Here is a 21,929-nt window from a genome sequence, read left to right as displayed (position 1 = left end):
TATATATATATATATATATATAATACACACATATACACATGTATATAGGTATATATACACATATACATACACACACTGTTTCTTCCTCCCACACTTCATTGACATTACCAAAAGAAACGAAAGGAAAAATAAAACTTCTTATAACAAATATGCATAATCAAGCAAAAGAAATTCCCTCACTGGCTATGTGTGTGTGTGTGTGTGTGTGTGTGTGTGTGTGTGTGTGTCTTTCTAGCTCTAAATCTATGATACTATAATTTTATATACAGATATGATCTATGTTAGTAGAAAAATCTCTGTTTTATCTTAAAACAATCCCCACTTTCCTTTCTGGAATTACTAACTTTATAGTCCTGAGTGAGACTGTGAGTCACAGTATGCTTTCTAAAAATAGAGCAAACAACCTGAGTGTTGTGGAATTCAGGAAAATAAGAAATAAGCACACAAAATCTTCTCCTTCCCCATATAATATTATAATTCCCTATTATAAGCAACTCAGTTAATGAAATTAAATATTGTTAATGAAATTAGATCTCCCTTGGGGCCAGCATGGAAACAAAAATTGGTGAAAGCCTAAAAAAGCAATCTTAATATAAAGCTACCTAAAAACAGGGATCATGCATGAGTATTGAATTCATTTTGATTAGGAGAGGGAGACAGCAAATCAGCATGGCTTTCAAAAGTTTAGGGGAGAGGAAACAGATTCCTGTCTCATTTTTTTTGTAAAAAAAAAAAATCCATTAATCTTGGTTGTCCTTTTTAATTATATGGGTGTTTCCAAATCGGTCCTGTGACCATTAGTTGTGTTACTAAAACACCCATAAACACATGTTCCCAAGTCTGTAATCCCATTATACAGCTGCTGAAAAGTTTGAAAAAACAACCGATTTTCACAAGTCAGCAAATGTTATTTACATTAGAAGACATGCTTGAAAATAATATTGTTAGAGATATTTTTATACATCAGAAAGGGAAGAAAAGATGCAAAAATATAATAAACCTATTGTCAGAATATCACTAAAGGCATGCAGACATACCTTTCTAAGGGGGATAATGTAACAGCCTCATTCTAATCTTCCTCTATTGTTATTTAAAACAACCTACCTTAGTACTGAAATTTCAAAGAAACCTACAATTATGCCCAAAATATCATAGTTCATGGTGAAGTTCATGATATGCTTGAGAAAAGGCTTAATGAAAAGTTAATAATAAATTGTATAAATCTAGATTCTATTTAAATTCATTGACATTTGGCTTTGGTAAGCATCAAAACATTATCACTAGTATATACAAGATAGAATATATTAACAGGTCAGTATCCCCAGGAGGTAAAAAAAGCACAGGATTTCTATGTGATCAATTGTTATCTGCTTCTCTATTAGCCTTGGTGGAATGAAGGCCTTTGGGTCTTCTAAAATCAAACTCATGAGTATGGGAAACACTGTCTCCTAAAGAAAACTTATATTTTACTTTATCTATTTAAATGAATTCAGTCATGGTATTATATGACTTTCTTATGAAAGGAGGACCATGCACATAAATATTTTAAATATAACTTAGACATCTAAAAATATGATTGCTTAAATTATCTAGACTGACTAAATATCCTAAAATTGCCAGAAAATGGAATGAACTTCTTCTTTAATGTGATTGAGTATAATTCTGTTAGAATAATTTGTCATTCATCAATATCATCATCATCGACACCATCGTCATCATCTTCAGCAGCATCATAATCACCATCATTGTCATTTTCATCTGTGTCATCATCAAACATTATCATCAAATGATTAATGCCTGTTGAGTTGAACTTTGACGACTCTTAAGGATCAAAATGAAGTGGTTAGTGTCTGCAGACAGCCAAGTGATACAAAATTTCCAAATTTGTTTTACTCTATAGGAAATGTGCAAAGTGATACATTTTGTATGACATCTGTAAAACTGTGAGACTCAGACTTATATAATTGTACATTGAAGTGTTATGTGCAACTGATTAAAATGTTCATGAGAACAATTAGGATGTATTTTTTTTCTTAAATGTCCCCTTTTCAGCATTAGACTAAATGATTCTCCTATGCCAACTGCCTCTGGATACTCCCAAAACATACTACCTTCTTGATTTTATACGCTTATTTTTTCATATCATTGTAGTTGAAAACAAAGCTTGTGAAAATTAAAGTTTGTAGTGAACCATAATGGAACTATACCTTGAGCACTATATTCCTAATTGCCACATATCAAGAAAAATATTACAGACCTGGCATAATATCAGAGAAGGTCAGTTACATACTTAAATTGGAATAAAATATAGGGGGGAAGACTTTGTGAGTTAATCTGTATTTAATCCAGAGTCTGTCTTCCTACAGCTTCTACTTTGGGTTAGTTGGTCAATAATTGCTACTTAGAAAGGCATGGCCTATTTCTGAGGTCTGCAGTAGCATCTATTTGAATAGCCGATATTCTCCTGACAAACTCCTATCCATATTCACTAAAGATTAGTCCATTTAAAAAATAAAGCAGAAGACAGTCAGAGACCCATAAAATTATACTACGTAGTCCTCCATACTAACCAACCTCAGACCTCGGCCCCCTGACCTCTATGTATATGTCAGTGCCATGACAATCTTCTTAATCACTCAGGCTTGAAATCTTAAGAGTCAATTCCTTCTTTGTAGTTCCTTGTTCAAAGCATTTTGAAGCCATGGTGAAGAAAACACATACCTCTTTGTTGGTTTCTAGTTGAAAGGTCACTTTTAAAATTCTTCAACAAAAATACTGTTTGATGCCTCCTAGCCATACAACAATTTTGGTAGAAGACTGGCAATAAAAAGATAAATATTTATTTCTGGGAGACGTTTGAGGTCATCAAAGTAGCTTTGCAATTTTCCAAAGACTTTGCATTCCCATAATATACCTGTTCTATTCTGGTTTAATTCTTAGCCCTACTCATTATCCATTGACATCATCTAAACAAGATGTGTGTTTGTGTGTGCGCACATAAGTATGTTTGTGTATAATTTGTTCATTAAAATTTAATAATATTGCCTAGTTACATGTAAGAACAATTTAAACATTCTTTTTTCCCCTCAAATTTTGAGTTCTAAATTCTCTCCCTTCTTTCCTATCCCCCTCCCTTTGAAAAGGCAAGCTATTTGACATAGGCAATATATGTGCAATCATGCAGGTGTTTTTATATAATTACAAACCAAATGCATGCTGACATCAGAGTTCTAAAGGTTGTCCATCTAACTGCATGTTATAATGTTGACACTAGGCACATAAGCATAACAATTGTTGATGTTCTTTCAGTCATATTTTTCGGTATTGAAAAAGGTCCATTTTTTTTTCTATTCCTTTCAAATCTTCTCCTTCTTGATTCTTTTTTAGCCTTTATCTCCCAAACTATATTTTCAGCTGTTGATTTCTGTTGTGCTTATTTCTACTTCTTCTATAACAACACATGGAACTATAGTTAGTTAAGAATCCAAATGTGATGTGTACACTATCAGTCATGTTGAAATAAATTGTTATAAAAATCTTTGCAGATCACTTTCATTTCCTTTTGTTTATTATCTTCCTATTTTTGTCATTTAATAACCTATAGATGACTTTGTTTAACTGAGCCAACCAAGTTTTCTTTAAATTGGATTTACCCTTTGCTGATTATTTCTGTTTGGTGAGGTATTACACCCTTCTCTACAAAGTTTTACAAATGAATTTGCATTTTAAACTGTTCTTATTCTTGGCCGCTATACCTCCCTACTTGATAAGTAAGTCAACTATTTGAAAGACAAATTTTAAGATCTTTAGATCTCTTTGTGACAATTAATTTACATCAGGTAAATTTCTACATTAAACAATTGCATTCTATGTCCTTCCATGCATCCCTATGTATTTTTCCATCATCAATTTGTCTAACTAGCCTGGAATGGAGTTGTTCTAAGCACATGTCATATTTTTTTTTTCTCCTCTTCCTTCTTTCTTTCACCTTGGTCTAATTTTGATCTTTTGTCTAACAAATCAGTGCTCTGATTTCACACAGGCAACTGATTCAGTATTGACTCATCATGCCTAGTATTTTAAGATATAATCATTTTCTTTTTTTATGACATTATTTGATGCTCATTTTCTCCATTTAATCCTTATTATGCTCTTTAAAAAGATAATTATGACATCTATGTATTAGGCTTCTGTAAGTCTTTCACATTTCATTAAAATGATTTATAGTTTTTAATGTTTCTCAGTTCTATTACCTAGTTGCATATTTGTTTTAGAGTTACTCAGCACTGAAGTCTATTTTGATTAATTTTGGAGGGTCATTTTAAATGCTCTTTAGAATTTCTCCATTTCTTCATCTGCTGCCACAGATTTTGGTGAACACGTTGCAAATCTTTTCATAGTGGTCTTTTTACAAATACTTGTCATGAGTCAAATGTCCCATGAAATGACATTTCTTCATGCTTTGAATTACATAATAAAACTCATCTCAAGACCACCTTTATTTAGCTCTCCAAGGAGAACTTTTGAGTGATCCTTCCCCTTAGCTGTAGATTTTTTCTTTTGATTTTGTTTATAGTGAGAATAACAAGATTGATACAATTCAGTTCATTTAGTACTATCTCTGTTGGTCATAACACAAAAATATTTTATTTAGAGTATTAGTTTAAGTTAATGCTCATAAATTGTCTAAGACCTTTGTAATTCTTAGTACTCTCTGTCCCGTTTTCTTGCATAGTGCTACCATCACGTAAAACAGACCATGTATAAGAGAAAAAAATTGTAAGTAAATGTAAAAAAGGGGAAAAAAATAGCAATACTTTCTCGTCAATAATACAATTAAAATAGGATTCAGTTTAGGGAAGATAGACAAAAGGCATAGACCTAAATGGAGATTTGATAATAAAATACTAAGTAACACAAGAGTCAAGAAAAATATCTTTGAAACAGTTAATAATTGTGATAAGAAAAAATAGCAAAATGTCTGGTATGCAGCTAAAGCAGTTCAATGGGAAATATTTATACCCCTATATATACCATATATATGTATATGTATATATACACATAAGTGTGCATATACATGCACACACAGATACACATGTACCATATATGTATATGTGATGCATATCACATGTATATGGTATATACACACACATGATATATACAAATTATATGTGCCATATATAATGTTTAGGATATTATATATTTATGTATACATTAATAGGAGAAAAAGATCAATAACTGAAAATTCTATTTTCAAATAAAAAAGCCAGCAAACCAATAAACCTGCAATAAACAGCAAATAGAATTTTAAAATTAAAGGAGAATATGTATTATGTATGTGTATATCTATATCTATATAACCTCAAAAGACTAATAACCTTGTAAAGAGCAATATATATATAAATAAAATTGAAACATATTTATCCAAAATTGTTAAAAAAGTGGAAATATAATAAAGTTATCAAATAAAAATTATGAGGTGAATTACAGAAAACAGAAAAAATAAATTTATCATAAAATAATGACAATGAACCTGAGAATTCTAAAAACTGGTTACAAAAAACCTAAAATACATTAAGCAACAAATACAGATTGAACCACTTGTAAATTAATTACAAGGGGTGGCAAGAGAGAATAACCTGCTCTAGATGGATTTATAGGAAATTGTCAAACTTTTAAAAAATGGTTAATGTATATATTATACAAGGGACAGCTAGGTGACACAGTAGATAGAGTGCCAGACCTGAAGTCAATCTTTGTGAGTTCAAACCTAGCCTCAGGGGCAGCTAGATGGCACAGTGGTTAAAGCACTGGCCCTGGATTCAGGAGTACCTGAGTTCAAATCTGGCCTCAGACACTTGGCACTTACTAGCTGTGTGACTCTGGGCAAGTCACTTAACCCCCACTGCTCCTCAAAAAAAAAAAAACCTAGCCTCAGGCACTTGCTAGCTATATGACTCTGGGCTAGTCACTTAACCCTATTTTCCTCAGTTCTTTGTAAAAAAAAAAAAAGAGCTGAAGAAGGAAATGTCAAACCATTTTAGCACCTTTGCATAGAAAACTCCAAATGGGGTCACAAAGAGTTGGACATGATTGAAAACAACTGAACAACAACAAACATATTATACAAATTATTCTCAAATAATTGAGAATTAAATCACTCATACTCCTTTTTATGAGACAAATATCTTTCCAATATATTAACTGGAAAATGATAAATCAAAGAAAGCTATAAACCAATATAAATCCCTGATGGGGAAACGTTGCAAAAGTCACAGAGGATCCCCCTTAATAGTCAAGCTCAGGATAGGGAGCCAGACAGAGTGAGCTGCAAGCACTGAGGACATGATACTATATGGAGCACTGTAGTCTCGGGAGAGAGGCAGTACACCAGGGCAGGAAGATGTCCCAGACTCATTCTGGGGGACTCCTATGCCCACACTAAGGTACCGATTGGCAGCTTTCTTGCCCACTATCCAGTCCCAGATTGCAGATGAAGGGAGGATTGCATTAATTCTGTTCATATAAAAATCTTAAGATTACAGGTAAATCAAGCTTACTTTTTTTTAGATAATTTGAATCTAATCCTGATAAAAGCTAAGCATCCACTTCCACTAATATAGCCCCTGTTTATAGCTTAGAAAGAAATATAATTTGATTTGATGTGTATATACACTCATATACACATATGTATACATACATACCCACACCCATACATTCATCTATATCATCTATATATCTCTATATCTATCTATATATAGAGAAATTTTGTTTGTTTATCATATAATATACCTGTTTTACACTTATTTTGGCAGATACTTGAAGGAGTTGATCTAAATCTAATCTGCCACTTTTTTTGGTTTTGCCAGCAGTTCTTTACTAGTTTTCTTTTTTAAATTTTCTTGCTTATCAAACATTTGGTTATTGAGCTCAATATTTTTGATTCTTATTCCAATGATCTACCTTTATTTGTTTTAACTAGCATCAAAGAGTCTTGATGTTTACTCATTCATAATACTTCTTTTCTTTTCTTTTTTGTGGGGCAGTGAGGGTTAAGTGACTTTTCCAGGGACACACAGCTAGTAAGTGTCAAGTGTCCGAGGCCGGATTGGAACTCAGGTCTTCCTGAATCCAGGGCCGGTGCTGCCCCATTCATAATATATTTTGAGGTCTGAAAGTGTTATTTATTCCTTATTCTTACATTTAAAAACTATTTCCTTTGATATTTAAGGTCTTTCATTTATTAAAATAATCGTTATTTGTACAGTTCTCTAAAATACATTTATGCTAGACTTATTAATGTAGCACTAAATCTATAAATTAACTTTGTTGGTATTATCACTTTTATTAAACTGACAAAATCCAGCAATCCAGGTGTTAAAGTATTTTTCTTGAAGGGATATTTTGTAACACTACATCAGCTTGGAGTGTATTTTCATAGAGTGACTTCCAAATATTGTTATTTATCTTGTAGTTATTTTTAATTTTTTCTTTATATTATTATCTCACATTTGCTATTGTATATATACAAATACATTTATATACTCCATATTTTCATATGTACTATTAACTTTATGGGTTTTTTTTACAGATGTGATTTTGCTGAACTTCATGTCTCAATTGCTAAATTTTTAGTATTTTCTTAGTGAAGCATAGGGATATTTTGTCTTCTTTTTGTCTATTGTGTTTTTTAATTTACTCCTTTTGTGTTCACTATCACTAGTATATCTAGAACTATGTCAAAGTTTAGCAAAGAAAAGGGTCATCCTTGTTTCTTCCAGTATTTAAAGAAAGCTTCTATTGTTTCTCCACTGAATATAACATTACCTTTTGGTGTGAGAAATATACTATTTCTCCTATTTTTAAATGTTTTAATGTTTCTACTTTATAGTTTTGTTACACAGATGACTGGTGGACTGTGTTGAAGTAATTTTCTGCATTGATTAAGATAATCAAGTATTTTGGTGTTCTTTGTTTTTAATGCGATCATGTTCATTATTTTTCTAATAATGAGCCATTCTTGAATCTTTGTAATATACCAAACTTGATCATAATTAAAGGTTTTTAGGTACATTGATATAACATTTTAGTTAAAATTTTATTTATTTTTTTTAGGTGATCTATCTAATATTACTTCTCACTTTCTAAGCATACAAGTTTCCTCAATGCTTTATTGTCATATTTTGTGTTTTTGTTTTGGTTCTTTCTGCTTCTGCCCTGGCTATGTACACAATCTCGAATTACATCTATTCACCTACCCAACTTTTCAATGTTGAGATTGAGTTCTTCCCATTCTGTAAAGCCTTCTAACTAAAACAACCTTCAGAGGTTGCCTCCTTCTCAGACACAGTTCAGCATTTATTATATACTAACTTCTCTTATTCACTGTTTCTTATTATGTCTTCCACTATTTAAATTTTTGTTTTAATTTTTCCCAATTATATCATTCTTAAAAAAAAAAATTCAATGGGGCAGCCAGGTGGCACAGTGGATAGAGCGCCGGCCCTGGATTCAGAAGGACCTGAATTCAAATCTGGCCTCAGACACTTAACACTTACTAGCTGTGTGACCCTGGGCAAGTCACTTAACCTCAATTGCCTCACCAAAAAAAAAAGTCAGGGACTATTTCACACATTTATTCTTGAGAGCCATTCATAGCACTAAATCATAAGTAAGCTTTCAAACAGTTTTTTTGTTTTTTTCTGTTTTTTTGTTTTTTTGTGGGGTTTTTTTGGTGAGGTAATTGGGGTTAAGTGACTTGCCCAGGGTCACTAGTAAGCTAGTAAGTGTTAAGTGTCTGAGGCCGGATTTGAACTCAGGTCCTCCTGACTCCAGGGCCAGTGCTCTATCCACTGCGCCAACTAGCTGCCCCCAAACAGGTTTTATTAATCAATTTATTGATTATATTTTCTTTTTGTATTTCTACTCCATGACTTACCTATAACAAATTTTTCATTGCCTTCTAGTATATATCTGGGCCTGGATGAGAAAAGGATCTCTACTATGTCTTTTTGCTTCTTTGGGAGAGAAACATTTGTACTTGAAAGTGCACCAAAGCTAGAATATGAGAAACTTAAAAAAAAAAAAGTTCTATCTCTTCTGTCTTGAAACACAGATGAATCAGTGTTTATAAAATAACAAAGAACACCAAGCCCAAGCTTGTTTACTAAATCCCAGTGTTCTAAAATGAGAGGGAATCTTTCAAAGCTTAGGCTTTATTAAAGAATGTACGCATTCATACAGTGTCAGCAAATTTATGCAACTCACTTTAAAACGTAGTCTGTTGAATTAAAAAAAAATTAAACATAGAAAATATTCTAGATTAAGAATCAACTAACCTAGGTTCTTTTCCATATAATAGCCATATGACCATCGGCAAATCAGTAAGGACTTCAGTTCATTTACAAAATAGTGATAATCCATGCCTTGCCTATCTCTCAGGACTGTTGTTGGGTTCAAATTATATAAGTGGTATGATAATGTTTTTGTTACCCATAATATGTGATTTAAAAAAAGGAAAGTTATAAAGGAGTATAGGTGCATGAATTCAAAAAATGTAGGTAAACATGGATTATTAATCATTCAATAGACATAATTAAATGTCTGCTCTAGAATGCATCAAACAGTCTACTAGGAACTGGGGATTCAAAAATAAAAATTAAGTACTTGTCTTCTAGAAGTCTACATTTTTCTGGAGGCAATTTGATTGTACACAAATAAATAAATACAAAATATACAGGGTATCCCAAAAGTCTTAGTGCAGTTTTTTTACACTTAAGTAACTTGAAACTACATTAAGATTTTTGGGGAGACTCTATATAAATACGTGTATTTGTATATCCACACACTTGTTTATTTTGAGAAGTAGCAGGGAGGCAGCATGTAGAGAATTACAATGGCTATTGAGTGAATACAGAAATATAAGGTAATATATGCCTTATAGTGTGTTAGTCATACATAAGTTTGTATAGATAAACCCTGTTGTCCTATAAAGTATTCTTTATTACTATTGTTTTATTCAGAATGTTAGGCTGGATGGACCATTTCTCTGACTAAATATGACATTCATTACCTTTAGTTCTTGAATAAAAAATTTGGGAATTCATTTAAATATAAGAATACTGTGAAGATGAACATATATCCATATAGGACATTTTTTTCTTCCTTTAGTTATCTCATGTGGAGGTCTGTCTTTTCCACCGAATGGTAATAAGATTGGAACATTAACCATATATGGAGCAACAGCCATATTTACTTGCAACACAGGATATACTCTTGTTGGTTCACACGTCAGAGAATGCTTAGCAAATGGACTTTGGAGTGGTACAGAAACTCGATGTCTAGGTAAGTAAATTCATCTACTTTTCTGTTTTTCAAATTAAATTTAAAAACATATCATGACCAAATTGAGAACATTAATCATTAACACCCTCATTCTAAAAATCACCTCTCAAAATATGCCGAAATGCTTTCTACATTTCTTATATCACCGTTCTCGATATGACTTTACCTTGAGCTTCTAAAGAAATTTTTTATTTAAGCATTAAGTGAAGCTCATCTCATGGTCTAGGTGATTTAAAGGACTGTTTTTTCCCCAGAGTGTTGAGAAAATGTAGTACAAATACCATTATGATAGTAACATATCTTCATTTGTTTTCTTTTCCTGTTTTGCCTACCATTCTCCCATCTTTTTTTCTATTTTTAACATGTAAAATAAATGGAAAATTAGTTCATCAAATTGAAATAATAGAAATATAGATATTTAGACTTGGATGGTAAATTAAATGTTTTTTCTCTACTACCTTAATTTTAAAGATGTGGACACTGCCCCAGAGTGGGCAAGTAATTTGACCAAACTCACACAGCTACCAAATCTGGCACTGAACCTAGGTCTTCTAATCTTAGGCCCAGGTATTAGTTGGACTAAATGATCTTTGAAGTATTCCTATTCTGAGACTCTGTAATAGTTGACTTAGGTTTCTACACTATTTATGTGACTACTACATTAATAGAAATCACATTAGACTTCATCAGTTAATATGAGTTAAGAAGTGATAGAACCAATATTTGATCTCTGACGCCCTGACTACAAATTCAAAGAATAGTATTTTTTCCCACTATGCAAAGGAGCACACAGTTTGAAATGAATATTCTACAGTTAAAATCTGGATTCCCTGTGTTGAAACCTAGATCTCATTTTTGATATTATTTGCCCTATTTATAATATTTCAGCATTTGGCAATAATATTTACTCTTTTTTTTTTCTTTTGCTGGACAATGGGGATTAAGTGACTTGCCCAGGGTCGCACAGCTAGTAAGTGTCAAGTGTCTGAGGCCGGATTTGAACTCAGGTACTCCTGAATCCAGGGCCAATGCTTTATCCACTATGCCACCTAGCTGCCCCAATAATATTTACTCTTGCCCATTATCTTTTTAATCTTTAGCCTGCAAAATGTCATTGATATACGTGGTGCATTTTCCCTCAAAAATACATTTTCTTCTTTATTAGACTTTTTATTTTGATGGTATTTGATTTCAAATTGCATTTGCTGTACTATAATGAACCACAGGATGAGGAATCCCTTTGTAAATATCATATCAATAAGACATTGCCATGTCATAAAGGGCAAGTGGAATAATTCTAAATAATTTTGTTACAAGATGATATATTCTATTCTTCTTATAGAAAATGTAGGTGGATTTAAAAAAAACAATTTGGTCTGCATGTCAATTGTTTCTCCTCTTTAGTGATCTAAGAAAAACTTGAATACTCAAAAGGATAAGGAAAATGAGACACAAAGATGAGGCCTTCTTGTGGCAAAAAAGGAATATTTGGTCCTATGTGACCTTATGTTCAATGTAAAATATAGTTATGACAGCCAGAGTAGTTGCAGCAACCTTGTATAGCACCTTGTTGTGAAGGTCTTTGGTATGTTGTATTTATCACTGCAAGTGTCATATTCTTTTGTTATGCTGAGACCATATTAGGCTTTTGAATTCATGAGAGTGTCAGCATGGAGAGGTGGCTACAGTGGTTGACTTGGAGTTAGAACTTCTACATTTAAGTTCCAATTCTATTCCTTATTAGATGTATAAGAATGGGAAAATTACTTATTCTCTGTGAAACTCAGTTATTTATTTATTTGCAAGATGAAAATGTAAAATGGTACCTGTAGTACCTGTTTCATAGGGGTATTGTAGGGGAAATTTCTTATAAACTTGAAAGTACTGTAACAATGGGAGTGATTTATTATCATCTTAAACTACAGATGCTCTACCACAAAGCAGAGTGTTCTTCACATGGTAGATGCTGAATAATGATTATTAAATGAGTGAATGAACTACTAAGAAATGCAGGTGATAAAAAAAAATTGCACCAGAGAACTTTTTTTTTTCCTATGTCTACATATGAATCTTTCTACTTTGGTAAATGGGCCAAGATATCCTTTATTTATTCATTCAGACAATTATTTGAGTTAATCTGGCATTTTCACTGACTGCTTCCTATGCCTGGAATTCTCTCCCTTCTCCTCTCCATCTTGTGACCTCTATGGCTTCCTTCAAATCCCATTTAATCCCATATTGTACATGAAATTTTTCTTGATGCCCCTTAATTCTAGAGCTCTTCCTCTGTTATTTTCAGGGTTTGTTGTTGTTGTTGTGGTTGAGTCATTTCAGTTGTGATTAGCCTAATGGAAATGAATATACCTTTAGGTAAATGTTTTTCAATTAAATTGAAAAATCACCATCACAGTTGCAAAATATGCACAAAAATTGCTAGATAATAACTCATTTGAAAAAGATTCTAGGATTTAGTGAATTACTGGTTCACTTTGAAGCAACATTATGCCATGCTAAGCAGGAAACATAATTCAAGCACTATCCCGAACAAGGAAGGTTTAAAGTTCTCCTGTACTCCACAACAATTAGGCCATATTGAAACATCTTCAACTCAGGCCCTCATCTTTTGTGATGCATGCTGATTTCCTAAATATATTCAAAGGAAAGCAACTGGAATGGTGGGACTTGTGATCATGCCACAAGAGGATCACTACTGGGGTTGTTTAGCTTGGTGAACAGAAGACTCAGGGAGAGGACATATTTTGAAGTCATGCCATATAGAAGAGGGATTATGTCTGTTCTCCTTTATCCTAGAGGACGAGGCAAGAGTAATGGGTGGATGTTATAAGTAAGAGAGATTCAGATTTAGGATCAGTGGAAGGAAAATTGTGCAAATCTTTCCACTCTACCACAACTGCCTCTTGCAGATTTTAGTAGCAATGCTAATTATGATAAGAATTTTAACTTTGGTTTGAATATAATTAATAACAGCAAACAGTAACTTCAAACAATACAAACACTTTATTTGCATAATATTGAGGTGTAGGGTACTTTTTTTGCCCTACAGAATATGCTTTGCTATTTATGATAACCACTGTCACAGAAGACTATAGGGGTGTGGGCTTAACTCATTCCTCTATGCAAATTAGATTGATTTTTAACTTAAAAGTATTAAAATCTTTCTTGATTGGTTTAGAAAACTAAAACTTTAAGCTACTGACATAACTTTCTGGTCACCTGAATATAAAACAGCCATGAGGAGCTCCTGGAACTCATTAAAGCTTGGCTGGTGGAAAACAATAGATGACACATACAAGGGAACTTTGCTCAGCTGAATCAACTGTACTCAATGAATATCTTTTTTTAATATCCTTTTGCTATGGCTAAATAAATAAATTTTCCTAACTCTCGAATAATGTGTGAATATCTCCTTTTGTTCCAATATTACAGATAAACTACCAAGAGATTGTCCTTAATTAGGTGTAGCCCAGAATAGGGTGCAAACATGAGCCATTGTCATTACAAACTTCAAATGATATGAAAATATCATTCACTAAAATGGTAATAGCTATATATAACAGCATATTCCAAAATAAACCATTTCATTTTCTATGAATTGACACAGCCATATGAATCAATGTTTATATCTCTACACAAGCAAGATCTATGAAGACATATAGATACATGTGTAAAGTAACATGTCCAAGGTCTCACACTAATAAGAGACTGAGCTAGGATTCAAACCCATGTTTTCTGACTTGAAGTTCAGGGCTTCTTTCTTATTCATTTGCTGATCCTTTATTCTACTATATGCTTTCATATTGAGGGTTCTTTGGCTCAACCCCTGGCCATTCTATCTCTACTCCTTGCTTCTCAAACATGGCAAGGAAGTAAGAAACTTCCCACTATTGCAGTTTCCATCAACAACCCACCATACTAACTACATCGCCCCCCATGCCCCATTAATAAAGTTTATACGTATACACATTTATAAATGACTGTCCAAAGGCTCTTAGTGGTGCTATTGATATTAGAACTCATGTTTCTTGGTTTCTACTTCAGGGGTTATTTGCATTATTCCATATAGCCTCTCAAACTCTTTCTGTGCTATCACATATTTTTATTCCTTTGGTGTAAGGGAGAATATAGTCATGAACCTTACTTAAAAGATGGAATCATTTGGCTTTGTTGTCACACATTTGGTAGCTAATATCACCACCTATGGCTGTCAATTACTACCAGAAGGTAGCAAAACACTATTATAGTATTGTGAAAGAAATCAAGCTTTTAAACATTAGTCTCCCCCTGAAATATTCTTAACCTTGTCATTAAAAAATGAGTTGCACACTTCATCAATTTAATACGTATGTTATAGTTATAGATATGTGGGTGTAGATACAATCATTTGTGTTTAAACCAACAATCCTTGTAGTGATTTGCTTTGTGCAGACATGAGGTTAAAGCATTTGGAATTTTGTTTCTAGTTATTAGAGCACAGGTAGAATTTTAAAATTATCTATGGAGTTTTAATGCTTCAGATGACCCTTTCTCAGCCTGAGGACACTGTTATTTTTTCAAAAAGAAACATTCCATTTCTGATTTCCCTGCTAGCACAATATGTTTATAGTTTCTATTATTCTATTCCCAATGATAAATGCTGAAAATTATGGAACAAAAAGAAACCAAATATTTGTTACATAAATTTTTAAAAAAATACAATTCTGCTGAAATACATAAAAAATATTCAGAATGCAAAGTGACTACAATGAAAATGGGACTTAAACCAGGCAGCTTCATACCTTCAAGAAAGAAATATCATAAAATATTATGAAGTACCTTAGAATTAGCTCTGTTATTTTACCTGTGTGAAACTGGGTAAATCACTTTACCTATCCGTGATTCAGTTTTCTCATCTGAAAAATCAGTCCTTTAAACCATATGACCAACTTTTTTTGTCTGCCCAAGGCTAGGCCATTCTTCTGGTCTCCCAAGCTCATAACCATGGCATTATCTTTGACTTTTCACCCTCCCTCATTTCAGTTGGGGGAAGCTAGGTGGCATAGTGTTTAGAGCGCCAGGACTAGAAGCATGAAACAAGTTCAAATTCAGACTCAGATAGTTACTAGCTGGTTTATCCTGGTCAAGTCACTTAACTCTGTTTGACTCAGTTTGACTCAGAAGGAAATTGCAAGTCTCTCTTAATGTCTTTGCCACAAAAACCCCAAATGGGGTTCATAGAATTACTTATGACTGGAAAACAACTAAATAACAACCAAAAATTCCCTTAACTAATCATTAAACAAATATCAACCTTTCTACCTTTTTAATTAGCTCCCTTCTGTTTTGTTAATGTAATAAACATTTTTATTTGTAGTTTGGGGTTCCAATTTTTATCCCTCATTCCCTCCTTTGCCTTAACCCTCCCTGAGGCAGTAAGCAATCAGACATGGTTTATACATGTATGCTTATGTAAAACATTACCATATTTGACATTTTGTACAAGAAAAATTTAATTAAAAGGAAAAAATGTTCCTTTAATATCAGTTCCTTCTTTGGAGATAGATAGTATGCTTCATCAATAGTCCTTTGGGATTGTCTTGGATCATTGTCTTGTTGAGAATAGTCAAGTCATTCACAGTTCTTCATCAAACAATACTGTTGTCTCTGTGCATAATGTTCTCTTGGTTCTGTTTACTTCACTATACATCATTTCTTACATGTCTTTCAAGTCCTTTCTGAAGTCATCCTGCCTGCCTTTTCTTAGAGCATAATAATATTCCCTCACCATCATACACCACAGTTTGTTTGGGCATTCCCCAATTGATGATTGTTCCTTTGATTTCCAATTCTAAGGCACCACAAAAAGAGCTATTATAAATATTTTTGTACAATTAGGACTTTTTTTTCTTTTTGGGGATGTCTTTGGGATATAAACCTAGCAGTGGCATTGCTGGATCAAAGGGTATACACAATTTGATAGCCCTTTGGGAATAGTTCCAAATTGCTTTCCAGAATGGTTGGATCTTGTCACAACTCCACCAACAGTGGATGTGTCCCAGCTTTCTCATATTCCCTCCAACATCCAATATTTTCCATTTTTGTTATATTTGCCACTCTGATAGGTGTGAGGTGATACCTCAGAGTTGTTTTAATTTGCATTTCTCTGATCAATAGTGATCTAGAGCTTTTTTCATATGATTATAAATAGCTTTGATTTCTTTGTCTGAAAACTGCACACTCATATCCTTTGACCATTTATCAATTTGGGAATGACTTGTATTTTTATAAATTTGACTCAGTCCTCTATATATTTGAGAAATGAGTCCTTCATCACAATAGTTGTTTCAAAAAAAATTTCCCAGTTTTCTGCTTCCCTTGCAATCTTGGTTATATTAGTTTTGTTTGTGCAAAAGCTTTTTCATTTTACATAATCAAAATGATCTATTTTAAATTGTGTTTTACTCTTTATATCTTCTTTGCTCCTAAATTCTTCCTCTGCCCATAAGCCCCCCTTCTTTCTCTTCACACAACTACCACTGATTCAAGGCCTTTATCACTTCTCATATAGATTATTGTAGCAGCTTCCTAATTAGTATCCTTTTCTGAAAACTTTCAGTATTCCAATCCATCCTACACACTACTGCTAAAGAAATTTACCTTAATCTATTACCGTGGAGCATCTAGTTGGTGGGCACAGCTAGGTGGAATGGTAAGTAGGGCACTAGCCCTGGGGCACCTGAGTTCAAGTCTGGCCTCAGATACTTGACACTAACTATGTGACCCTGAGCAAGTCACTTAACCCCAATTGCCACACCAAAAAAAATCTATTACCATGTGATTCCCACACTCAGTTGAATCCAGTGACTTTCTATTTCCTTTACCTATCTCATTTCTCTATTCTTTTTCACTGGCCATCTTACATGTCTAGGAAGTACTTTACTTCCACCTCAGAGAGTCTTGTTTCTTTAAGATAGCATAAGAACTATCTTTTGTGTGGTCTTTCTTGATCCCTCTCCCCTAATTGCCTGTATCTTCCCTCTTCAACATCCTTTTATGTAACTATTTATCCATGTATTTTTTCATGTATTCATGTATTTATATATTTTATTATAATTATGTATATATTATATTATATATGTTTATATACAAGGTGTCCTAACAGTCTTATTGTAATTTCAAACTTGAAAACTCTAATGGCTAAAACCCATACAAAGACTTTAGGTACACTGTTTATACTTGTTTTCTCATAAGACTATAAGCATCAGGTGAGTAGGAATTTTTTTTCATTCTTTTCATTTGTATACCCAGGGTATAGTCTAGAGCCTAAAATATAGTATGCACTTAATAAATGTTTGTTGTTTGACTGATTCAATGATCACTTTATGACATTGAATTCACGTATGTCCTGTGTCATTTTCATTACATGTATAGTGATGAAGAAAGTCCTGGCTCTCTTTTGTATCAAAGGGATAACCAATGACATGGACATAACCCATGTCTTATGACTCTGTCATCATCATCATCACCATCATCTAAGTTTGATGCTTTGTTATTATCACTCTGTTTCTTCTATAAAGAGAAAGTTATCCCCAAGGTAGAAATGACATTTCATCTCAAGGCTCAAATTATTTAAGTATGCATTTATTCATTCATTGAACATTCATTCAGAGATTTCCATGTGAAAGAAAGAAAACAAATTAGAACATGGTCAATCAATAAGAAAACTTTTATTGGGTATTTCCAATGATCCAAACCTTATGCAAGGATTGGGTATATAAAGAAAGGTTAAAAAAAGTGACTGATATCAATGGCCTCATATTTTAATCACAAAAAATAGACATGTACAAGATATATGGAGACTAAATGTCACATAATCTGAGAGTGCAAAGCATTAGCATCTGGAAAGACCAGGAAAGACATTCTAGAAGGTGGGGTATAAACGTCTTAAAAGAAGCATGGGAAACTGAGGTAGAGGTGAAAAGAGAGAGCAAGGAGGCCAGTGATTGAGTGTAGAGGTGACTATTGTAAAAAGGCAGAAAGGTGGAAAGGAGTCAGGTTATGAAGAGATTTAAATATCAAAGAGAGGGCTATGATAGTATGTATAATATGAAAAAAATATTATGTTCAGTTAAGGCAGGGATCACTGGAAGGGTTAGAGAAAGTCAAGATAGCATTCACAGGGCAATCATGAAAGTAACCCATGGAACTTACATAATCAGCGTATGTCAACCAGGCATTGTTTGTATACAAATTTAATTTTCTCAACAAATATTTATTAAATATGGGCTATGAGAGGCAGCTAAGTGGTACAGAGGATAGAGCACTGGCCCTGGAGTCAGGAGGACCTGAGTTCAAATCCGGCCTCAAACACTTAACACTTACTAGCTGTGTGCAAGTCACTTAACCCCAATTGCCTCGCCAAAAAAACAAAAAAAAATATGGGCTATGACACTATGCGCCAGTTATCTTTAATAAGATCAATATGACCAGGACCCTGATTTCAAGGAATTTAATAATATAATAGGAAAAGACTAAATTTCTCCCAAAATCTTTTTTTGTTTTTGTTTTTGTGGGGTTTTTTTGGCAGGGCAATGAGGGTTAAGTGACTTGCCCAGGGTCACACAGCTAAGTGTCAAGTGTCTGAGGCCAGATTTGAACTCAGGTCCTCCTGAATCCAAGGCCAGTGCTTTATCCACTGCACCACCTAGCTGCTCCCTCTCCCCAAATCTGTGGGACAAATCCAGAGGATTTTGTCTTTAGAAAATGGGATTGGGCATATATTGGCTGCATTATTATAGGTAAATCACTTAATCTATTTCTATATACAGTCAGTCTTAATAGTTGTCTAATTACGGATTACAATTAGAATGGTAAGAATAAACAGAGCATGATATAAAGGTCAGTTCATAAAGCTACAAATACTCAGCCTAGAAAAGAAAACTAGATGGGATGTGCTAGTTGTATTCAGATATCTTAACAGTGATCCACAGTGATGGAGAAGGATTAAATTTAGTACCTACTTCATAAGAATATTTTAAACATGAAATGAGACAACATGTAAAATACCTTACAAACCTTAGTGTTATATAAATGCCACAAGCCTGGTAGGGGCAGTTAACACTTTACGACTGGACTGTTGTAATTGTCTGCTGATTACTTTGCCTGCTATGTCTTTCCCCACTTCAGTGTATCCCCCACTCAGATATCAACATGAACTCAGATCTGACCTTGTCATTTCCCTACACAGTAAGTTCCAATAGCTCCCTATCAACTTTGGAATAAAATATAAAAATCCCTATTTCAAGTTCAAAGTTTTTAAGAACCTGGCTTCTTCTTTCCAGTCTTCTTGTCCACCTTAACTTCCCTTCCTTTTGTGTACACTGGCCTCTTGGATGATTCTTTTTTTAATGTAGTATTTAATTTTCCCCCAATTACATGTAAAAACAATTTTTAACATCCAATTTTAGAACTTTTGAGTTCCACATCATCTCCCTTCCTCCTTCCCCCATCACCCCACATTGAGAAGGCAAGCGATTCCATATAGGTTATATGTGGTGATGAAAAACATTTCCATATTAATCATGTTATAAGAGAAAACATAGACCAAAAATTTCAAGAAAAATAAAGTAATTAAAAATATGCTTCAAATGTATATCCAGACATTTTTCATCATAAGTCCTTCAGAGTTCTCTTAGATCATTGTATTGCTGAAAATAGCTGTCATTCAGAACTGATCATCTTACAATATTATTGTTACTTTGTACACATTACATTTCACTTTGCATTGACTCATGTAAGTCTTTCCAGTTTGTTTGTTTTTTGAGAACACCCTGCTCATCATTTCTTATAGCACAATAGAATTCCATAATAATCACACACCACAATTTGTTCAGTCATTCCCCAAATGATAGTCATCCCCTCAATTTCCATTTCTTTGCCACCAGAAAAGAGTAGCTATAAATCATTTTGTACATGTAGGTTCTTTTCCTTTTTGTTTTTTCTCTCTTTTCAGATGTAGACCTGGTAATGGTATTGCTATAGGTCAAACAGTATGCTTGGTTTTATAGCCCTTTGGTGATAGTTCCAAATTGCTCTACAGAATGACTGAATCAGTTTACAACTCCATTGAGTGAGTTAATGTCTCATTTTTCCCACATCCTCTCCAGTATTTGTAATTTTCCTCTTCTGACCTGTTGGCCAATTTAATAGGTATGAGGTATTACCCCAGAATTGTTTTGATTTGCATCTCTCTAATCAATAGCAATTTATAGCATTTCCCCATATGACTATGATAGCTTTGATTAATTCATCTGACAACTGTTCATATCTTTTGATTATTTATCAGTTGAGGAATGACGTATCCAGAGAAACTTGCTTCAATTTTTTCAGTTACTATCACTAACTTATTTCTCTTCATCCTTCCTTCCTAAATCCCCATTTATTATATTTTTTCTCTCCTTTTGTCCTGTCCTTCCTCAAAAGTGTTTTGCTTCTGATAACCCCCTCCCCAAATCTGCCCTCCCTTTTATCCCCACCTCCATCCCTTTCCCCTCCTACTTTCCTGCACGGTAAGATAGATGACTATACCCAATTGAGTGTGTATTTTAGTTCCTCTTTGAACCATTTTTGATGAGAATACAGACTCCCCCTCACCTACCTCATCTTCTGCCTTTTTGGCCTCTTTTATGTGAGATAATTTACCTCATTCTACATCTCCCTTTGTCTTTTTCCCAGTGCATTCCTCTCACCCCTTAATTTTGTTTTTTTAGATATCATCCCTGCATATTCAACTCACACCTGTGCCCTCTTTCTATATATACTCCTTCCAACTGACCTAATAATGAGAATGTTCTTATGAGTTCATCATTTCATGTAGGAATGTAAGATGTTTAACCTTATTAAGTCTTATGATTTCCCTTTCCTGTTTACCTTCTTACGCTTCTCTTGAGTCTTCTATTTGAAAGCCAAATTTTCTATTCAGCACTGGTCCTTTCATCAAGAAAGCCTGACAGTCCTGTTTCATTGAATACCTATTTTTTTCCTTGAAGGATTATATTCAGTTTTGCTGGTAGGTGATTCTTTGTTGTAATCCCAATTCATTTCCCCTCCAGAATATCATATTCCAAGCCCTCCTATCCTTTAATGTAGAAGCTGGTAACTCTTCTGTTATCCTGACTCCATGATACTGGAATTATGTTTGTTTTCTGGCTGCTTGTAGTATTTTCTCCTTGTCCTTGGAGCTCTGGAATTTGGCTATAATATTCCTCAGAGATTTTGGGATCTCTTTCCAGAGGTTATTGGTGGATTATTTCAACTTCTATTTTACCTTCTGATTCTAGAGTATCAGGGAAGTTTTCCTTGATAATTTCTTGAAATATGATGCCTAGGCTCTTTTATTGATTATGGCTTTCAGATAGTGCAGTATTTTTTCAGTGATCTCTCCTGGATCTATTTTCTAGGTCCTTTGTTTCTCCAAAGACATAGTTCATATTGTTTTCTATTTTTCATTCTGTTGGTTTTGTTTGATTGTTTCTTGATTTCTCATAGTCATTATCTTCCATTTGCTCAGTTCTAATTTTTAAGGAATT

The 21,929-nt window shown here is 33.5% G+C and overlaps 1 protein-coding gene across 1 annotated transcript in view; it reads left to right on the top strand.

Moving 5' to 3' along the window:
• The window catches only part of CSMD1 (CUB and Sushi multiple domains 1), a 2,580,735-nt gene that overhangs the window by 2,442,068 nt on the left and 116,738 nt on the right, over window positions 1-21,929 (top strand). The window contains 1 exon segment of the mRNA XM_043985743.1: window positions 10,171-10,344. Within this exon segment, the coding sequence (XP_043841678.1) occupies window positions 10,171-10,344 (174 nt within the window).

The sequence above is a fragment of the Dromiciops gliroides genome, chromosome 2 (genome assembly GCF_019393635.1).
Source record: "Dromiciops gliroides isolate mDroGli1 chromosome 2, mDroGli1.pri, whole genome shotgun sequence".
NCBI lineage: Eukaryota > Metazoa > Chordata > Mammalia > Microbiotheria > Microbiotheriidae > Dromiciops > Dromiciops gliroides.
Note: the sequence above shows the minus strand (reverse complement) of the source record. Positions and strands in the feature narration are given on the sequence as shown.